The sequence below is a fragment of the Pelodiscus sinensis genome, chromosome 1 (genome assembly GCF_049634645.1).
Source record: "Pelodiscus sinensis isolate JC-2024 chromosome 1, ASM4963464v1, whole genome shotgun sequence".
In the NCBI taxonomy this organism is placed as follows: Eukaryota; Metazoa; Chordata; order Testudines; family Trionychidae; genus Pelodiscus; species Pelodiscus sinensis.
In genome coordinates this window covers 101,601,418-101,623,724 of record NC_134711.1, presented here as the reverse complement: position 1 = coordinate 101,623,724, position 22,307 = coordinate 101,601,418, and the positions used below count along the sequence as shown (strand labels likewise).

Below are 22,307 nucleotides of genomic sequence, written 5' to 3'. Positions count from 1 at the left end.
GGGTTTGTTTGTTTTCTTTTCATGGGGGTGTAAATTGCCGGCATTCTTCACTACTTGGGATGGGTCCTGGCCCTTGAATTCCTGTCCAGGCCATGCTGGTTCCTTTCTGACACTGAGTCCAGCTCTACACTGTCACTTGCTTTGGTGTAACTTGTCATTCAGGATTGCGAATAAGCCACCCCCTGAGTGACATAAGTTACACCAGCCTGATGCCGCCCCTCCCAAAGGTAGATTCATTATGCCGATAAGAAAGTGTTCTCCCGTTGGCATAAAACATCTTCCCCAGACGCGCTGCCATGGTGCAGCTGCATTCATGTTCTCCTAACAGAAATGCTTCTAGTGTAGACAAGCCCTGCATCCTTCCCTTGCCTGGGGGGTAAACAAAAGTCTTTCAAGAACTGAGCCTGCCTTTCCCCTCACTGAAACATGGTACAGAAAAGAGGGGTGGGGTATAATGTGTTTAGTCTCTTGGTCCATGTCTCTCTCATCCCTCAGGGTCTTGGCTTGTCTGTAGGCTTTTTATTATCCTAATCAGAGTTGGAGGCCTTCAGGGTTTTGGTAACAGCCAACTTTCCCTGTAAGCTGTGCACTTGCGCAGCCGCTCAGGAGAGATTCAAATGCTGCTCTACTGATTAGCAAGTGCCCACAGATAGTTTTTTGTTACTACGGGTGGTGCACATTCACATATGCCTTGGTGCATGTAAAATTTATTCCACACATGAATGGAAAAAATCCTCACTTGCGTGAGAAAGATTAGAGGGAACATTGGTAATAGCTGGTCCATACCTCGTCCAACATGGGCAGTCAGTAATGTAGGTAAGGGAAGGCACAGCCTTCCCAAAATTGCCTATGTGTTCCAGCCACCTGGAAAGGCTGGGGCCACGGCATGACAGCCCAGCTTCCCCATCTACCAGGGAGAGCTGGGGCAGTGATGAGGCAGCGGTGGCTGCTGAGACTGAGGCCAGGGCTGCAGCACGGCAGCTCAGAAAGGACTGAGCTGGGGGTAGGCGGGGCTTTTGGTTCCAGGGGTGGGCCTCAGGCAGAAGGAGAGGGCTTGGAGCTTGCCTTCCTCAGCTAGGCCTTCATTTGCTGCCCATGTAGTCCACATGGTCTTAGGGGCATCTGACTCAGTGCCCATCTCCTTTGCTGATCTTTTACAGTGACTGGCTGTCTCTGAGGCACAGCAGTCTCTCCTGTAACTAGTCCTGCTGCTGACAGACCTTCCTTTCTGAGAACTTTCCTTCCTCCAGGCTGAGCAAGCCTATGAGGCGTGTCTAGATAATGTTCACTGAGCTCATTAGCTTCCTCCTTAATTGAGGGATTGGGAGAGAAAAACAGGCGCAGATTTCGTTTAATGCCTGTGAAAGGTGGGGACTGGGAGACGGCCTTCTCGGAGCAGGTACAGGTACTTCTTCAGCTCTGTCTGTTCACTTTCTTCCTGAGGCTGCAGGATACAGGATTTCTCTTGCTGAGGGAGGTTAAGGCCAGTGGAGCCTGATTCCCAGCTTGCTGAGACTTAGCAGTGTGGCTGCAGCAGTGCAAGGGTGAGTACGCTCCTGACTGAGGCTGTGTCTAGACTGCAGGGTTTTTTTGAAAAAACGTCACCTGCGTCTAGATTACAGCCTCGTTCTTTCGAAATTAAATCAAAAGAACGCAGCTTTTCTTTCGGTGGCGAAAATCCTCATTTCACGAGGAATACCGCCTTTTTCGAAAATGCTCTTTCAAAAAAAGGCATTCTTGAATGCAAACAGGGCTTTTTTGAAACAAAGCATCCAGACTGCCTGGGTGCTCTTTCGAAAAAGCGGCTCACTTTTTCGAAAGAAGAGGTTGCAGTCTAGAAATAGCCTGAGAGGCAAGATACGTTGTCAGGACAGTTGGCCAGTCACAGTGATGACACCATTTTTTAGCATGGCAGCTTGATGAGAACTAGCATGACTGTGGCTAGTCATTCGGGGTGGGGCACTTCCCAGCTCACAGTGTGAGGTGCCCTCCTTGCTCTCCAGCTGAGAAGGGTCATGAACCTGGATTTAATTCCTCCCCAGCCCCTCTTTGCAGTGAACTCTGTACTGTTGGAGTTTGCCAGGCTGCCTCACCACGTGTACCTGTGGGGACCACCACCAGGGGCAAGAGGGGAAGTGTCTCCATGGCCATCCAGCATTTCTGCAGAGACTGGGAGCTAACTGTGTGGGCAGCCGTTCTTGCCATTTACCTATTCAATGGACTAATGTGCCCTCTTACCACAGTATCTGAGCACCTCCCAGCCTGTAATGTTCTTGTCCTCCCCTCACCCCTGGGAGGCAGGGAAGTGTGACTATCCCCATTCAACAGACAGGGACCGGGAGAGAGCGTCACACAGAAAATATGTGGTGGAACCGTGCATCAAATCCAGGTCTCCAGAGTCTCAGATAAGTGCCCTGTCCACTGGCCCATCTTTATTTTGTGTAGGAAAGGAGCTGATGCTACTAACGCAGCATAGTCGGGCCACTGAGGAGCCACTGGAGTGGGTCTGTTTTCACTCACTAAGAAGGGATGCGAACTGGTAACCTGGATGTGAAGCTCTAAGTGGTTCTCCTTCTCCCCAACCATGGAAAGAGAGCTAGAGATTTGGATTTAAAATCTCACTATTCTGGAAATACCATTTTGTTTTGTAAGCTTTGTTTGCTGCAGATTTTAACCATTCTGAACTGTGCTGCTGTAAAGCGCACACGGTGCTGTCGCATTCAGTGCCCGTGAAACAAAACGCACTGTGCACCTTACCCCCTACCAGTGTGCTTTTCCCCCCCACCTTCCCAGAGTTGGAGGAACTGGGGCTGCTTTGTGGATGTGCCTGGGTAGAGTCTAGACAGATGGGTAGATAGGTCCAGTCCTGTGGTGACTGCTCTCATTTTTATGGTCATAAACAGAGGGAATGTTAACAAGCTAGACAATATTTTTTTTTTAATTTGTTGTGCCTTTTGAATAGAGGTTTGGTTACTGTGTCCCATGGCTTTAGGGGTTGTGTTGAATAAACAGTGATCTCATTCTCCATGGGGGGGGGGCAGATCTCTCCGCCAAATCCAGATGTGCTGTGGCAGATACTTCTGTTTATCCAGCAGCTACTGGAGGTAGGGGAAATGAGGACGAGGTCACCCATCAAAATAAAAATCCGTTAGCTGGACACCTTCCCCCTGCTTCAAGGGTTTGAGTTCTGAAAACAGCTGGGTAGCTAACCACAGGCCAAGCTAAGAGGAGGAAAGAGGAGCTAAAATCAAGCTCGCTCCACCTTTGATCCTGCAGTAAGGGCTTCATCCCTGGAGGATGGTACCTCCTACCCCATTGGGGCACATGGCCATGTCACATTCAACCCCACCTTTCATCTGCATGGCTCTCCTTGGCAGCGAAACTACTGCCCCTGCCTGCCTTTTTCATTCCAGTCCTTCCCAATCATTCTGGAAGGGCATAACAAGTGGGGTTCCGCAGGGTCTGTTTTGGGACTGGTTCTATTCAATATCTTCATCAACGATTTAGATATCAGCATAGAGAGTACGCTTATTAAGTTTGCAGGTGATGCCAAACTAGGAGGAGTTGCAGCTGCTTTAGAGGATAGGTTTATAATTCAAAATGATCTGGACAAATAGGAGAAATGGTCTGAGGTAAATAGGATAAAGTTCTATAAGGACAAAAGCAAAGCGTTCCATTTAGCGAGGAACAATCAGTTCCACACATGCAGAATGGGAAGCGAATGTCTAGGAAGGAGTACTGCAGTAACGGATCTAGGGGTTATAGTGGACCACAAGCTAAATATGAGTTAACAGTGTGATGCTATTGCAAAGGAAGCAAACATGATTCTGGGATGCATTAACAGGAGCGTTGTGAGCAAGACTTGAGAAGTCATTCTTCCGCTCTACTCTGCACTGATGAGGTCTGAACTGGAATATTGTGTCCAGTTCTGGCACTACATTTCAGGAATGATGTGGAGAAATTGGAGAAGGTCCAGAGAAGAGCAACAAGAATGATTAAAGGTCTAGAGAACATGACCTATGAGGGAAGACTGGAAAAAAGGGGTTGGTTTAGTTTGGAAAAGAGAAGACTGAGAGGGGACACAATAGCAGTTTTCAAGTACTTAAAAGGATGTTAAAAAGAGGAGGGAGACAAATTATTCTCCTTAACTTCTGACTCTGCTTTTTATTTTGGGGAGGGGGGGGGGGAGATGAAAAAAAGGTTCTGGTACTCTGGGGGGAAAGTTGTTGAGCCAAAAAAAAAAAAAGCCGCACCGGGGGGCCAAAATGCCTTTATGGCCTCTTTAAGAGCTGCATGTCCCAAGTGGGCTTCCATCAGGAGCCCAGCCACCCCAGGAAAAGAGGTGCTGGTATGCCCAAGGAGAATGCAATTCATTTGTTATGCAGGGAAAATAGATACTGGTACATTGTCCTGGGCCGTACCATCACAAAAAAGCATTGACCGCTGATGACAGGACAAGAAGCGATGGGCTTAAATTGCAGCAAGGGAGGTTTAGGTGGGACATTAGGGGAAAGAAGGCAGGCACCTCACTTGAGCTCAGTGTTGCAAAGAGCCAAGACACAAGATCTTAAAAACAAAAATCTGCTAGCTGGACACCTTCTCCCTGCCTCCAGAGTTTGATTTTTGAAAACAGCTGGGCAGCTAACCACAGGATGGGTAAGTCCTAACTGTCAGTGTGATTAAACACTGTAATAAAATGCCCAGCGAGGCTGTGAAATCTCCATCACTGGGGATACCTAACAGCACGTTAGACATGTGTGAGGGGTGAGCTTAGCTGGTACTTGGTCCTGCCATGAGGGTATGGGCCTGGACTTGATGACCTTTCAAGGTCCCTTCCAGTCCTCATATTCTAGGATTAGCCATCTTTCCCTGCCTCGGAGGATGTGCTACCTACTATGGAGCAGTGAGAAATAAAACATCTGGGTAAAAAAACCACGCCCTGGCTAATGTGCTGCTCTTGCCAAAGTGCACCTGGCTTTAGCCAACTGTTTATTAGTCTCCTTACATTTTTAAGGACAAGAATTTCAAAAGTGACTAGTGATTTTGTTAAGCTTAAATTTATAGGTGCCCAACTCAAAGCTTCTGAAAGGGTCCTGACTTTGACAGATTTTTATGTGCTATCGGCAAGCTGGCATCAGTCCTACAAGAAGCTCCACAAATCTGACTTTCTCTTCCCCTACCACAGGTGAGCTGTGTTGACTGTGGGATTGAAAAGGACCCCTATGGTAGCACCTCTTCTTGAGGAATCCTTGACTTCTCAACACCCACCCCTGCTCTGAAATTGTAGAGACCATGGGCAAAGCCAAGAAAGAAGAGGAGGCTGTTTTTCTGAGGCAAAAGATCACTTTGCTGAGGGCTTTTTCACTCCTTGTTGGCAGCATGGTGGGCAGCGGCATCTTCATCTCTCCAAAAGGGGTGTTGAAAAACTCCGGCAACCTGGGTGTCTCCTTAATTGTCTGGTTTGCCTGTGGCATTCTCTCTCTGTTTGGTGGGTGCTGAGTTGCTTTACTCTTCTTGCTAAATGCTTGGTAGACGGATAAACTCGTGAATAATATTCATCTATAACAAAGGCCTAACTTTGCTTCTCCAGGAAAAGTACGTTAGGAACACAATGGACCAAACTCCTGTCTCCTAATGCCATAGAAGTGCAGCAAAAACAAGTTCCTGTGTCCACAGGGTTCCAGGGATCTGTTGTTTTAACTGGTTTGCCTGAGGGACTTGGGGAAAACCCAACACTTAATGCTGTTGTGTAGACATAGCCTATTTCTGAATAACTGACTTTATTCGGAAAGAGTGCATCTACACAGCAAGCCATTATTTTGAAGGACTACTTATTCCGACTCCTGTAACCCTCATTTCACTAGGAGTAAGGGAAGTTGAAGGAAGAGTGTTCTTCCTTTGACTTCCTGCTGTGTAGACAGCGCCAAAAGCCGAGTTAAGCTATTTTGACTTCAGCTACACAATTCACATAGCAGAAGTTGTGTAGCTTAATTCGACTTTTGCCCTGCTGTGTAGACATGCCCTTAATACCCAGCATTGCAATATCATACAATGGGAAATAGCTTTAAGTGTTACATTCCACATGCAATGGCCAATTACATCAGCAATGTAATTGCTATCAGCAATTCTTTAGACAAACGCACACCTACACAAATATCCAACTTTTTTACACCCAGCGTACACACTCTCACACACTGTAATTATTCCTTATGCGAGTCATCACACTTACTCCTCCATAACTTTCTGTCCCACTGCTCTGTCTGCTCTGTCTGCCATGGCTCCCACTGCTTTGCCTTCTTTCTTCAGTTATTTTAGCTCTTATCTTTCAGCTAATGTTTCTTCTTTCAGAGTTCACTCACTCTAACTTCTTCCACTCACACCCTCCTGCTCATACCTTGATGGACTCAAGCCTACCAGCTCTCTGCTTTATACACAAGTTTCGTCCTGTTGTGATTGGTTTATCCCTCAATCCTTTTCATTAGCATACCTATCTGGCAATATCTTTAAGCTTTTCTTGATTAGCCCATTCTTATGAACCAATCACGTCAGCTAAACTTATCTGTCAATCAGAATGGGTCCTGACTGAAGTTTTGTGTCATGCTCAACTGACCCTTCCCTTCAGGTTTTAGAGTTACCGTTACCTCATACTATTGTCCGGATTGCTCCAAGACCACCATTTTAGTTTCTCTCTGACTGTGATTCCCTGAAACCAACATCTTGGGATCCCCAGGTGTAACTGCTTAAAATTATCTTTCTTAATTGTTAAACTCTTTATAAATATAAACATTCATACATTTATGTGCTCCTAATTATAATTCACAGTCATCCAATTTTACTAATTTAAATAAGTGATGGGCAAACTAGGCTTGTGAGTGGGCCACTTGAGTGGCACTTCTTCATCTCCGTGCGCCACAAGTCTGTTGTAACCAAGATGGACTCCCGGGATAGTGTAGTTTTGATAATTGCGCTTGTGTCCTAGAATTTGCAAGGTGAACCATAGCAGCACTTTGGATACAGAGGGAATGCATGGCGCGCTCAGTCAATATTGTGTGCAATTAGTATGCACCTCACTTCATGTGCCTTGCTTTACACACGTGTCACTTTAGTAGTACTGTTGGGGAAACAATGACAACAGAAACCAGTGGAATCTGGCAACCCTGCACATGAGCAATAGTAAACAAAATGTCTCACAAGCCACGCATGCATGTGGCCCACCATTGTAATAAAGATTAGAGGTATTTAGCTTAGGAAAGAGAAAACAAAGGGAAGTACAACAGGGTGCTGTCAGGCCGCCTTGTTTCCTGCCCCTGTTGGGCTGATACAGCCTCTCCCTGAGTTACGGACCAAATACTTGGCCGTAACTTGATCTGTTCGTAACTCGGACCCCATTGAGTTACATAGCGACTGCGCTGTTCATAAGCGCGGGTCGCATTCGTAACTCGGGGACCGCCTTTACGACCGCTTCATGGAAGCTTTGGTCATAAATGTGAACGGTCGTAACTCGACTGTTCGCAACTCGGGGACTGGCTGTAGTCACTCTGAGACCCTGGGTTTAGTAACCACCACTGCAGTTTATTTACGGGTTGTGCTTCCACCAACTTTTCACCAAATAAGTAGCATTTTACCTTCTAGAAGAGGGGAGAGCTATCTTCCTGCTTCCACTCCCTGCCTTTTCTATTTCTTCCTGTTCCTTCCCCCTGGCTTCCTTCTCCTGAGACTTTTATACAGCCCTAGCCTAGTTAGGCAGCAGCTGTTTCTGCTGCTTCCAATTCACCTCTCTTAATTGGAGCTGGAGTGTCAGAGGTCTGGCTCAGCAGTTTCTGCCCAGTCATGGGGAGATATGATAAAGGTTTATAAAATCATGAATGATGTGGGGGGGGGGGGAATGAATTCAGAAGTATTATTCCCCCCCCCACACACACAATACAAAAGCTAGCAGTCACCTCTTTGTTAATAGCAAATGTAATGGAAATAAAAGGAAGTACTTTTTCATACAGTGCACAACTAACCTGTGGAACTCATTGTCATGGAATGTTGTGATGGCCAAAAGTATAACTGGGTTCAAAAGATGATACGTTCAGGGCTGAAAGGACCATCATTGATTATTAGTCGAGAGTTAAGGGGTGCCAGCCAACCTATGCTTGGGGCAATCCTACACTAGAAGCCGGGACTAGAAGTCAGGAATGGGTCACTCCAAAATTGTCTGTTATGTACTCTTTCCTTGAATCTCTGATACCAGCAATTGTCAGAGACAGATTACTGGGTAAGATGGACCACGGTCTGAACTAGTATAGTAGCTCTTATGTTGAATGTTTTTAACTCATTTTAACTGATTCCTTCCCAAGTATCACCTCTAATACCATTAACTCACAAACATCCCACTCTCCCCACCTCTAATATCATCAATTCACAGACACTTACCTTCCTTCCTCCCCTCCCCCCCCGCATTCCCCTCCTGTTCTGAATTGTGATTTGTCCTTTTCATATGTGTTCATTTTTTTAATTGTATCCTTTGGTATATATGGTTGTGACTATTTTCTTCCACTATTTGATCTGAGGAAGTGGGTCTGGCCCACGAAAGCTCATCATCTAATAAACCATCTTGTTAGTCTTTAAAGTGCTACATTGTCCTGCATTTTGCTTCAGCTACCCCAGACTAACACGGCTACATTTCTATCACTTTAATTCTTAATACATTCTATATGCAGTGGTAATTCAGTGACAGTTTACTAAATGCATTTTTACTTGATCTTTTCCAGGCGCTTTGTGCTATGCAGAGCTTGGAACAAGACTCACAAAGTCTGGAGGACATTACATCTATGTTATGGAGACATTGGGGCCTTTGCCAAGTTTCTTGTATCTGTGGGTTGAGTACTTTGCTATTTGGTAAGATTTCTTTTCTGCTACCTGAAGTTAGGTGTTAATAAGACCTGGGAAAGCCGTGGAAATGGATAAGCAGTGTATATGATTTTAAAAACTTCATAAAATGAGAAACCCTAGATGTTTCTTTGAAAGTCTTATAAAAGAAAGAAGGTGGAGGGAGTAAATAGCCACATGTGCACATTGCAACAGCATGTGCAAATCACTCTCTTCTCCAGGACATTTGGTTCCCTCATTATAGCACCGTCATAGTGATGTTATGATTGTCATTCAAAATAAAGCTAGCTTCTATTTTAAGCAACTTTAAACTCTCTCTTGATTTATCTTATGATGAAAATTCTCTGGATTAGTCCAGTTCTCAAAATAAATACGTTTTGGAAAATATACAACAAAGAAGTTTCTCCCATATTTTATGAACATGAAAAATCCCACATGGAAAGTGAGATAAACATGACATGTGAGAGATCAAACACTGAATTTTAATACTAACTATAACTAATCTCAATTTATGTTTGTTTTCATGTTTAAGATGAGTGTTTTACATGGGGTTAGATGCAAGATATGTGGTAACATTTTGGTTTACTATATATTTGTTGTAGGATCACTTAACAATCTTTTACTTTAAGGCAGCATGCTTGGTTAAGGTTACTCTGAAAATCAGAATAATAGGACTGAATGAGACCTCGAGAGATCATCTTTTTTTAGTTCCCTGCACTCAGGGCAGGTCCAACTACTATCTCAACCATCCTTGACAAGTATTTGTCTAACCTGCCCTTAAAAATCTCCTAAGATGGAGACTCCATAGCCTCCCTAGACAACTTCATTACTTAACCACCCTGATGGTTATGAAATTTTTCCTAATGTCCAAACTAAACCATCCTTGCTGACATTTAAACCCATTGCTGCTTGTCCTTTCTGCTGAGGTTAAAAGAACCATTTTCCCCCTCCTCCTTGTAAAAACCGTTTATGTACTTAAAAACTATTATGTACCCTCTCAATCTCCTCCAGATTAAACAAACCCATTTTTTTTCAGTCTTCCACTATAAGTCATGTTGTTTAGACCTTAATCTTATTTGTTGCTCTTCTCTGGACTTTCTCCCATGTGTCCACATCTTTCCTAAAATGTGACACCCAGAACTGGAAACAATAGTCCGTATGAGGCCTAATCTGCATGGACTAGAGTGATCTTGCTTACATCACTCCTACTAACATGTAACAGAATGATGGATTCCCACCCCTCCCCAACGGTATTACACTGTGGACTCATTTTTAGCTTGTGATCCACCATGAGCCACAGATCCTTTTTCACAAAACTCCTTCCTAGGAAGGCATTTCCCCTTTTGCATGTGTGCAGCTGATGGTTCTTTGTAAGCAGAACACTTGGCATTTGTCCTTATTCAATGTCATCCTATTTACTTCATTTTGGCAGTTTATCTAGATCAGTGTTTCTGAAAGTGTACCGTGGAAATGCTTCAACTGGCCGTCCCGGTTTGTTTATGGACCAGCGCCGCTGCCACGGAGCCTTGTGGCTCCCATTGGATCTGTTTCGTCCTTTGCAGTCAAGGGGAGCTGTGGGAAGTGGCATGGGCCGGGCCACTGCTTCCCATGGCTCCCCTTGGCTGCAAAGGATGAAACGGAGCCAATGGGAGCTGCGAGGCTCCATGGAAGTGGTGCTGATACATAAACAAATTGGGACGGCCAGTTAAAACGTTTCTGCGGTACACTTTCAGAAACACAGATCTAGATAATTTTGAATTTTAATCTTATCCTCCAAAGCACTTGCAACCCCTCTCTGCTTGGTACAGAGATATTCACGAGAACCAAACCCAAAAGTGAACTCTGGGGGACCCCACTCACTATGCCCTCCCAGCTTGATTTAATTCTTTTTTCCCCTCTTTTTGTCCAATTTAAATGTTCAAATATTAACAGTCTTTAAGGTAGCCTCTTGTTTATGCTTAACACCAGCAAGTCAGTTCTAACTCCATGAATCCATCCCTCCTGCTAGGCCAGCCAATGTTGCAGTGATTTCTCTGGCGTTTGGACGCTACATATTGGAACCATTCTTTGCCCCCTGTGGAGCCCCACTTCCTGCTGTGAAGCTTGTATCTCTCTTGGGGTACTGTAAGTATAAAGCAGATAGAGGCCTAAACCACAACCCTTTTAATTCAGATTTCTAATTCCTTCCCCCCAAATTCAGAGATGTTTACAGGCAGGGTTTGGGCCTGTCCTGTTACAGATAAAACTGTGAAACGGGGATTCCATATTAAATTCAGAATCACCCAAAGTTCTAGAGTTCTGGTTTGGGCCTGTCTCTAGAGTGAAGGAACAAAGATGAGGTGCCAAAGCTGATGGGAATGGGTCTGTGGATTACAAAGCTGAGTGGAGAGAAGAAATCACCACTGGCCAAGCACTGCTATCAGACCGACTGGGACATGAAACCAGAGTTGTAGCCAGCACGTTTCAAGGTCTGATTTTACGTATGGTCTAGTGTTGGCTGGAAGCTGTGTCAGGCTGGTGACGTTTTGGAAGAAAGGAATGGGAGCTGACTGGGCTTGGCACACTGATGTTGAGTGCAGAGATTCTGTCTATTGTGCAAGCTCCGTCAGAACATATCCACATATGGTTCAGGCTTGGTGATGCCAATCAGTGCAGTTGACAGGTGAAAGCGCGCGTGCCTTTCCAGTCCTGGCAGCTGCAAATGCAAAGACTGCTGTGAGGCAGGAAACCTGAGATGACATTGCACTCGTGGTTTATTGCATCAGCCAGGCACGAATTGCACAAAAGAAAATGTGAGAGAAGTGAACCAGACAGGGCTCCTCTCTCCAGGCGGTAACCTTTTTTTCCCCTTGAAATGCCATTTTCTGGGTCATGCTTTTATGGACTTAAAATACCCGTCCCTCTGAACGTTCTGCTCACCCAGAATTCTCCCCAGCACTAAGGGCGGGGAGTGTTGCTGTCTCTGGCACAAGGCTGAGACAATGGGAAAAACACGAGTAAAATTCTGATTGTGTTCTGAGCTCCAGCCATGGACGGTTTTCTTTGCCCTCTCCTCCAGACACAGTCCTCATCCTGAACTGTTGGAGCGTCAGCTGGACGGCCAGGCTTCAGATTGTCCTGACCGTCTTCAAACTCCTGGCTCTTGCGCTCATCATCGTTCCAGGGATGATGCTTCTGGCCCAAGGTGGGTCTGCGGGAGGGCATGTGGTAAGGGCTTGCCCACATGGGAAGGTTTTACCATTATACTGGTATCATTCTATCATCTAAGGATGTTAAATATCGGTTAATTGAATAGTCAATTAACCTCATGAACTTTTATGGGTTACTTGACTCTGGCCACATTCCCACAGAGCCCTCTGCTACTCCACATTACTGCCTCTGTATCAGAGGTAGCAGCACGGGGTGCCAGGCGGGAGCTGGTCTGAGAGGGAAGCCAGTTTAAAAACAAGCTCTCCTCGTGATAGAGGCAGCAGTGCTGGGTGCCAGCAGCCTTCTGCAGGGGGGTGTTTGAGCTGCTAGACCTGGCATGAACCTGAACTGAGCTGGGCTGCCTGCCCGCCCGTCTCCTAATATGCTTTAAATGTTGAGCCACAGTGAGGGTAGGTCCCAGACCTGGTGTGAGCCAGGACCAAACCGGGCTGTAGGACAGACTGCTAAAAAATTTACTAGCAAGGTAAGGAGGGAAATGAGTGTAATCTATAGAAATAACCAATAATCTTTCACTTATTGATTAATCGGTTAATCAACTACACTGTTATATCCCTACTACTGACATAGTTTAACAGTTGCACTAGTACAACTCCCAGCATAGATGCTCATATTGTGAATGTGTCTTCACTACCTGAGATCAAAGCTCCAGATAGTGCTCTCCTGGGGTTCAATTTAGCAGGTCTAGTAACTGACCTCTGATATTGCCCCCATCGACCCTGGTACTCAATGGGGTCATGAGGTGCAAGGGAAGTTGATGGGAAAGTATTTCCCATCCATCTCCTGCAGTGGAGATGCCACAAATTCATGCTAAGGTATGTGGACTCGAGCTACGCTGTTCTAGTTGCTGGAGTTGCTTATTGGTCAACTTTCTCTGGTAGCGTACATCTGGCCTTATAGACCTCAGAATTACAGGTTGTACCTAATGTGACCACACCGGGATTATAAATCATTCATTAGGGTGTCACAAACAATAAGTCCTTTTATTTGTAACACTTCTGCCAGGTAGCGCCAGCAGCAGCCAGGGCCAGGTTCAATATCAAGGGATTCCTCATCCATCCAACACAGAATGGGCTGGAGCTCCCACCCAGTAACCTAAGCAATTCACACCCACCCCTGAGCGCCTCAGAAAGGCCATGCTTCCCCACTCGCAAGCACAGAGTCTGAGTGTAGAGAAGAAGCCTTTAATAAAAGGGGAGGGCAGTAGTGTGGCATTAATTTGGGAAAGCACCAGAAACAAAGTTCATAATGGAACCTTTTCTGCATATTTTTCCCCCACCCTTAAAGGGGAAGTCTCTGTCTCCAGTGCTTCTCTGCTCTCTAACCCGGTGTTTCTCTCCTATTTTTAGGCCACACTGAAAATTTCCAGGATGCTTTCAATAGTCAGTCACTGGTTTTGGACAAGCTGCCCTTGGCTTTTTATGCTGGGATGTTTGCATATTCAGGCTGGTATGTGCAGTCAGGGTCATTTAATGGACGGTAGAATCTACTCCTAAGTCTACAGGGCTTCTCTTGAGCCATCATTCAAACTCCACCATAACCTGTCTTCTTTCCCGCTGCAGGTTTCAGACGAGCTTTGTGCGAGAAGAACTGGTCCGACCTGAACGGTAGGACGGGGAGAGGGGCCTTTAATACCAGCCACTGGAGGCAGCATGATTTCAACATAAGCTGCCTTCCAAATAGAAAGAAAAATAATAGTTAATTTTGCTATTGCCCGGAGTGGTAATACTGATAATGTGAGTCAAACAAAACAAATATCATCTCTGTTAATTAGCACTGTATCTCCCACTTCTGTAGAAATAACCCGCTGGCTGTGATCGTGTCTGTGCTCACTGTAATGGTGGGGTACATGCTCACCAACGTGTCCTATTATACAGTTTTGACAGTAGAAGATGTGTTGGCGTCCCAGGCGGTGGCTGTGGTGAGTTGTAAACCCCATTATTGGTTTTCTTCAGAAGGAACAATTTACACTAAGTGGGTGGGATGGGGTGCGGAGGCTTCTAGGATGTGGACAAAAATAATGGATTTTATAGCAGAAAGGCCTTCAGGTTTGTCACGTCTCATGAGTATTAGCAAGTAATAACATCTCTTGGCTTCATCTGAGGAAATGGAAAAAAGCAATAGAGATCTAGAGGGTGGTGGGGATGAGGAATAGGTAATACGGATTTGGGAGTAAGAGGAGTTCTATTTTAAGCCATCCAGCTATTTCCATGAAGCCTGATGCCACTCAGGGATTACCAGAGTGTTTCTGAACTGAATCGTCTCTTTCCTCCAGAGTTTTGCACAAAAAGCTTTCCAGAGCCTCATCTCCGTGATTCCCATCCTGGTTGCTCTGTCCTGCATTGGAACCATAAATGTGGCAATCATTACATTTTCGAGGTCAGACTCTTAAATCTTGTACATTCATAGTGTAGACAGGAGGAGAGCATAGGGAACAAATCTGTTGACCTGTAGCTATCACTCATCAGCTAGCTGAGACACAAGCAATCCTGAGACATAGCTCAGAAAATACAGACTTCTCCAAGCCCAAGGCCTCCTCCCACACTCCAAACACTTCATCTCCATCGCACCCCAGAGCCTGCACCCTCAGATGGGGTCTGGACCCACCCCAGTCTAGAGCTTCCTCTCACACCCTGAACCCCCTTGCTCTGCCTCCCCATCCTAGAACCTTCTAGTATACTCGAAAACCCTCATTCTACCCCTAGATGGTTCAATATTTTTTTTTAAACACACATGCTAAAAATTTGTCGAGCATTAAAAAACCCCCAAAAACCCATCACCATGCTTAAGACCCAATGGGAACTTTATTAACAACAATCTCAAGAGTGTATATCATATTTTTTACATTAAATAGTGCAGCTTTTATCTTTTTTTTCAAAAACTCATATTTTTGATGAGCAGAGAGGCAGACCCCAGGGCAACCTAATGGCAGGGTTGAGGGTGGCCGCGGGGAACTCAAGCAGCAGGAGTGGGTAGGAAGGTGAAACCCACATAGCCAGGTCTTTGGGTGGCCCAGTGGGAACAGGCAGAAATTCTACCCCAGTCAGTTTTGGCTGAGACGGGAGCCTAAATACACAGCCAGAAGGCACCTGCGGGCTTCTCTCCCGGACTACAGCTGCACCATGTGCTTGAAGAGCGCTCAGGAGCACGGACAGGGCTCCTCCTCCTCCCCAGGATGTCACTCCCATGTCAGTGGCAACATGACGCAACGGACCAGCAGAGGGCTCCCAGCACCAAAATGCAATCGTGGTCCTGCCTCTCCAACCACTCCTCTTGCCCCAGCCCCCACCAGGCTTCGGTCTGGCACCCAGCCGGAAAAGCAGAAAATATCGGACATTGCACATGTCTGGTATTGTCTGGTATTTTTTACCAGACAGAAGACGCGATTTCTGGATTATCCGGGTGAAAACCAGGCACCTGGCAACCCTATCTACCCACCCGAGAGCCTGCACATCCAGATGGAGCCCTATCCCCCCAACATACACCAACCCCATCCTGGCGCCACCCCAGAGCCCTCACTCTAGAGTCTAGTCAAAAGATGTAATTGTGTTGGGTCGTGGGCATCTAAAAATTCTCTTCAACTGAGTCATGAGGAAAAAGTTTGAAAACACTGATCTAGATGCCCTAGCATCTGGCCAGAGGTTTGGGAATCCCCCAGCCCGTTATTCCATGGAACACCACTCTCCCATCCCCTGCCTTGTAGCCAAATCTGCACCATGAAACAGGTTTGAATATATGTACTAAAAATGGGCCACGGAACCCTTTTAGAATTTTGAGAAACCCCAGCCAGGAAAATTAGTTGAGCCCTGCCCTCCCCCCTCCTCCCCCCCAAAAAGCGAGAGCTGTCTCTTTAACTGGGGGAGGCGGGCGAGTTCAGAGTTCTCACAGAACCCTCCCTTGGGTTCCATGGAGCACCATTTGGGAAACACTGCTCTGTGCAGTGAGGATCACACTAAAGTGCTGCAGAGGTGCAGGGGTGGGGGGAACGAGTGCTGCAGTAGCACTTCTAGCTGTTCCTTTTTGCTGCTTCTCCAGAACAGGGCCAGGACATCCTAGCCTCCAGCATGAAAAATGGAGTTTCTCCATAAGGGCCAGCTCCTGGGGACTTACGGAAATTTCCCAGAGAATTAAGAGAGTTTGACTTCTTTTTTTCAAAGTCACCCATGAGTTTCTGCATCAGGAAGCTGTGCAAAGAGTTATGGGATAGGTAGCAGAGGATGGTGCAGCTACCAAGATGTTGACAAGTACAAACTGCACCCTAATTTGCATGGTATGTGTGGACAGCCAGTGTTATGGGTATTTACACTGGCTTTATGCTACCACTTACTCAGTTCTCTAGTGCAGGAGACTAGAACTCAGGTCCTTGTACTGCTCCATGTCTCCTTTCAGGACTCTGTTTGTGGCTTCAAGGGAGGGTCAGTGGCCTCCTCTCTTCTCCATGATCCACATCCGAAGGCACACGCCCCTTCCAGCCGTCATGTTAATGGTGAGGAGAGCTGATTAAATTGGAATTTCTGCTATTCTGCCCTTCTGGTTTTGCTTTATTGTACATGCCACTATGCATAGATAGGTGTGTGAGGCTTAAAGGGAATCAAGTTACTCTCCGGTCTCTGAAGAGTAAAAGGGATAGAAAAAGCTTTCTGTTGATATTTATTCACACTTGCAAAACACTTTACACTGATTCCATATTGCAATGTATTATCAGGTAGCTTAGTGATTGCGGTAAGATTTGCACTCCAGATCTCCTGACTCCCTGTCCTGAATGTAAAAGCCTATGACCATGTAGCCTAAATTAAGAAGGTTGCTGCCACCTCCCACAACCATGTCTCAAAATTATCCCAGAAAAATGTGCCTTCCTGGTTTTGCAGGCTCCTTTGTGGCTGATGGAGTGCTTTAAATATCACAGACACTGACATGTCAGGGGATGGGTTGAGGTCACATGAAATAAATTTTTGTGCAAAATGTTTCACCAATTTTGCATGGCCATTATAGGTGCCTTCTAGCATGAACAGTGTCTTTTTTGATGCAAAGTGGTGCAAACTTGTTTTATTTGCAAACAAAGCATTTTGCCTGCCAGGCATTCCCACCCTGAATCCTCAATTGCAGTAAATATAGAGGTCTCAGCTGAGCATTAAAATCAGCCACTATCCCAGAGTGCCAGCTGTATCTCACTGCAGCAGCCTATAAATGGGAATTTCTGACCCATCAATGTTTTTAAATTGCTAAAGTCTGGCATGAGGATTTAATCAACATGTTTTACCTTTACAATCCCCAGTTCCCATTGGTTACTGTCATGGTGTGCTTTGGAGACATCTACCAGCTACTGAATTTCTTCAGCTTTTCCCGATGGCTCTTCATAGGACTAGCCACACTTGGGCTGATCATCCATCGTTATCGCCACCCTGAACTGCCCAGTCTCTTCAAGGTAACACATGGCCAGCTTCAAAGAGAAGAGGACACAAGCCCATGGTTATTGTAACAGACTTCTGTCCCTATTGTTCGCTGAGAGCTAGAACATGATACACATGACCTCGGATCCATTTAGAGATCGGGACCCAGCAAAGGATATGGGGGAAACTTTTTGTCTGCCACTGGAACGATCAGCCAGCCTTTAATACAATGGTGTTCTATCCACTTGTGAACAGTCATGTTTAATTAAGAAGGTAGTGTGGTCCAGGGGGTAGGGGATCAGGAGATCTGGTGAAAATAGATAGTCCCAACCCCACTCTCTGATACACACATCAGAAGGGGGGTGTCAAAACACTCCCCATGGTGTTTGCCAGAACAAAACACAAGCCTCAGCCAAACCTCACTCCTGAACTTAGTTTGTCTGTGGGGTTTCTCCCTATAAGACTCCTATATCTCAGCCCCTAGTTTCCTGTCTCCAGAGAGTTCTTCCAATAACTCTTCTGTTACAGCTTGCGCTCCCTGTAAGCTGAGTGCTGGGGCAGCTGCACAGGAGAGATTCAGGTGCCACCCAGCTGACTGACAGAGTGTCCACAGCCAGCAGAATGTGTTTCTAGTGGTGGTGCACATCCACATCTACCTTGGTGCACATAACAAACTGTATTCCACGCATGGATGGAAAAAATTAGAGAGAACATTGGTTCCAACCCCATCATTATTTGGACAAATTGCAATGGTCAGATATGATTAGAAAGATCTGTGCTCTTTTTTCCCAGGTTCCTCTCTTCATTCCTGTCTCCTTCACCATTATTTGCCTCTTTGCTGTGACAATGTCTTTCTACTCAGACCCCGTGTATATCAGCATTGGCTGCGCCATGGTTTTAAGTGGCTTTCCAGTCTATTTCTTGGTAGTCAACAGGCCAATACCTGACTGTTGCCGAGCCACGTTCTGTGAGTATAAATTTGATTAAAAAGGATAACATCGTAACATCCTGTCATAATAGATCCTGCGCAGGATTCAGAACTCTCTACCTGTATGAGACTGTGTGTGCTAAGTCTGGGTTTAATATGAAGAAACATATAACTTAAAATTAAAGGAGAACCCAAGCTGCAGTAATTTGCTCTAGATCTGAATGTCATCAGGATTTGGGGATCTGGTTCGAGGGTTTTAATTGGCCCCACTTCTAAAGAAAATGTATTGTGATTCGGGGATTACTTAAATCCTTGAGAACTCACACCATCTTTATAGGTGACACACCTATGAAATTTGCTATTTAAGCTGTAAACAGCCCACAAAAAATGCGATCTCCCCACAGCATTTCTCAGACTGGGGACTTAGACCAAAAAGGGAGTCACAAGTCTACTAACGGGTCACAGTATTGCCCCCTTCATTTCTCTGCAGTGCCTGGTAGGTGGCGCTGCCTTTAGAGCTGTGCACCCAGGCAAAAGCGGCTGCTCTCTGCTTTGCCTTCATAGCTGGTGAGACAGAAGCTTTTGGCCCACTGTCCAGCTGTGAAGGCAGAGCCACCAGCCAGCAGCAGCAGAGAAGTAAAGGTGGTCTGGGGGCCCCAGGCAGCAGGCGCCACTCTCTGCCAGCTGTGAAGGCAGAGAGGCCAGAGACCAGATTTCACAGTCCATGATGTGATGTTCATGGCCGCAAATTTGACAGACCCCAATTTTGATGCTTTGTGGTCATGTTTCTGTGGAAAGCCTGGGGAAGGAGAAGGGAGGAAGCCAGGGAGAGAAGGGAAATACACTTTTTTTCTAGTTGCCAGTATATACTTGTAAATAGACAAAAGATACATGTTGGTCATGGAGCACCAAGATTGTATCCTGTCTTGAGAAGTTTCAGGAAGATACATTTTGAGAAGATTTTCCCATGTAGTGTCAAGCACAATGATTCAGGGGTAGCACGTGAAATACAATGTCTGTCTCTCAGATAAAGCACTGACCAAATCCATGTTTTACTCTGCACCCTGACTTTTTTAGATGAGTTGGTGCATTAGTAAGTTTCCTCTGGGTTCTGTACTTTTTACGAGCATTAAAAACATCTAAGTAGATACACAAGGAAAGGCAGCAGAGATAGTGTTTTGCTAAAGAATGGGCTATATTAGAAATGGTTTCAGTTGCACTGAAATAAATTCTTTCTCCACATAAAATGCTTTGTCTAAACACAACAGTTTTAACATAGTTCAAACCCCGCCAAATTAAATATTCATCCTTCCTTTCTCTCTTGTGGCAGATTATCTTACATTCAAACTTCAGGTACTGCTGGAAGTAGTCAGACAGGAAATCAGGACCTATTGAAGACCACATCTTATTGGAGAAGACACACAGTGGCTTGTCCAATGGAAGCCACTAGTCTACTTTCTGATTCTTTAGGCCCTGCTAAGAGATCAGGAGGCACTCTTAATTTTGCAGTCAGTGCAATACAACTAGAGATGTCCAGAACAAATAACCTGAATCCAAGCACTTCTAAGCTTTGGTAATCGGAATCTGTATCGGAATTTTGCATCTGTTTTTCATTCTAAACCAAAACTTCACATCTGACTTTGGGAGGGGTTCAAAAATCAGGATTCATATTTTGTAGGTTGGTCCATCTCTCCATGAGACAAATGATTTTTGGTTTCCTAGACCTTGAGTGCTAGCAAGGACAAGGGGAGGAAGAGTGCTTGGTACACAATCCAAATATCAATTAAATGGATGGCTAGGGAATAGAAATTCAACTTGCAGAGGGAAGTGCTCTTGAGATCTGAAATGGAGTTCTAAGGTTAAATTAGAGCGAGAGCGAGCTACTTAAGAGAAGCAGAGGGCTAGGTGAACTCCCGTTCTCCTTTCATTAGGCTTGGATAAAATGATCTTTGGGATTTAAAGTTCAGTAGTTCTTTGGGAAAGGACTCAAACATGCCTTGATATGTCTCTCGGATTTCCAGATCAAATTTATTTGGTTTGCAAGAACAAAACCTGTTCTGTTTTGATGTAACAGCCCAGGCTGAAATCTGAAAGTCAACCTTTTTTTCTACTTTTTTGGCATCATTACTAGTAAAGATTTTCCTGGCTAAATTCCAACCTCATATCTGTGCAGACCCGTTGTTGGATTGCACAGGCATAATCCAGTAGAATAGCAGCACTTGGCCCTGTAAGAGTTTGTCAAGTAACATTGACAAGAATTGTTAACAAAACTAGAATAAACCTCTCTTTCTCTCATAATGCACCTAACAGAATCTTTTGTCACTAAAGCTAGCATCCATGACCCTCAATTCACATTGGGAGCAGCAGGTCAGAGTAAGGAGGTACAATTTGTATATAATCACTTTTCAAGGTATAACTGCATTTTAAAGGAATCTCAAATGTAAGTCATTGGTGAGTTCAGGTCAGGGATGTTGATAAAAAACATTTAAATGCAGTGAGAATATGCATAGACATAAAGGTTTTGATCCAGCATAGCATGTAAACATCTATTTTAATTATAAGCACATGCTTAAATGCTTTGATGGTTCAGGACCTAAATGCTCATTTAAACAAAGCTTCATAATATTTTTTATTTACAGTGTAATATTGATGTTCCAAAATTTTGTCCAGGTGCCACATTAATCAGATATTTATGAGAACTTTTAAATGTGTGACTCACAGTGTAGTAGATGAGACTCACTCAGAGGGGTAGCCATGTTAGTCTGTAACTGGAAAAACTTAAACAACAAATAGTTTTGCAACACCTTGCAGACTAACAAAAAATGTAGATGGTATCATGAGCTTAGTGGGTTGTGCCCACGAAAGCTCATGATACCATCTACATTTTTTGTTAGTCTTGCAGCACCTTAGAGACTATGTGTATCAGGAATTGTCCATCTCGCCCTCTGAAAAGCAGAAGACCAGAATGCAAAGCATTTTAAGGATTTCATGTTAAGCCTCCAAATATTCAGATCAACAGCAAAGTAACATTTACAGAATTGTAATGGAATCAGTTGAAACTCTATTAAATGTATTCTTGACCCTTTTCCAAATAAAGTTTTCAGATGTGATTGAGAGTCATTCTTTTTGTTGAGGTTTGTCCTCACACTGAAGAAGAACTAGAGCAGTGGTCACAACCAACAGATTGGGCTCTACTGGCAGATCTTGGAGCCTCTGACAGGTGATCCTTATTGGACTGGCAAAGAGGCTGTTAGGGAGGGATTAGCTCAGTGGTTTGAGCATTGGCCTGCTAAACCCAGGGTTATGAGTTCAATCCTTGTGGAGGCCATTTGGGGCAAAAATTCATCAGGAATGATGCTTGGTCCTGCTGTGAAGGCAGGGGACTAGACTTGATGACTGATCAAGGTCCCTTCCAGTTCTAGGAGATAGGCAATCTCCATTAATTTTTTTTTTTTACCTGCACTTCAGCTGCCCTTCCACCCACTGCCATGCTTCTCCTGCTGCCTGCCTTGGAGCTGTGCCCCAAGAGCCTCCTGATTGCTGTGCGGGGTGAAGGAAGCAGAGGAGGGGGCGCTGATGTCAGGGTGTCCCCCGTGCTCCATCCCTGTACTGCATCCCCACGGAGGGTCATGACAGGGCTCAGGCTGGATGGAGCTTGCTGGTAGCTACTCCTATGTCTGAATGCTCTCAGCATACTTCAAGGGACAAGCAAATCTCTGTCACTCTCACACACTGTGTGTGTGTCTCACTCACACAAACACACTGTCTTTCTGGGTGTGTCTTTGTTACTCGTCAGATTGACAAGCAGCAATCAATTCAGCGGGGGCTGGTCAGCTTATTGCGTTTAGCACAGATGTGATAAATCAGCCACTAAATGCTCTCCCATTGACTCAGTACTCCACTGG

At 45.2% G+C, this 22,307-nt stretch overlaps 1 protein-coding gene across 5 annotated transcripts; it reads left to right on the top strand.

Moving 5' to 3' along the window:
- The first annotated feature begins 1,286 nt into the window (after positions 1-1,286).
- LOC102452431 (cystine/glutamate transporter-like) lies at positions 1,287-21,512 on the top strand. Of its 5 annotated transcripts, none has more exons than XM_075939649.1 (13): positions 1,287-1,399; positions 5,186-5,488; positions 8,760-8,886; positions 10,886-11,001; positions 11,936-12,061; positions 13,434-13,533; positions 13,647-13,691; positions 13,882-14,005; positions 14,360-14,463; positions 16,474-16,570; positions 17,360-17,509; positions 18,267-18,441; positions 19,733-21,512. In XM_075939649.1, exons 2-13 carry the CDS (start codon positions 5,293-5,295, stop codon positions 19,795-19,797), a joined length of 1,425 nt encoding a protein of 474 aa, XP_075795764.1. In that variant the 5' UTR covers positions 1,287-1,399; positions 5,186-5,292; the 3' UTR covers positions 19,798-21,512. The 5 variants fall into 5 exon arrangements, with proteins under 5 accessions (XP_075795764.1, XP_006133457.2, XP_075795781.1 ...); XM_006133395.4 differs by lacking the exon at positions 1,287-1,399 and adding an exon at positions 1,406-1,544; XM_075939666.1 differs by lacking the exons at positions 1,287-1,399; positions 5,186-5,488 and adding an exon at positions 1,415-1,544.
- The last annotated feature ends 795 nt before the right edge of the window (positions 21,513-22,307 follow it).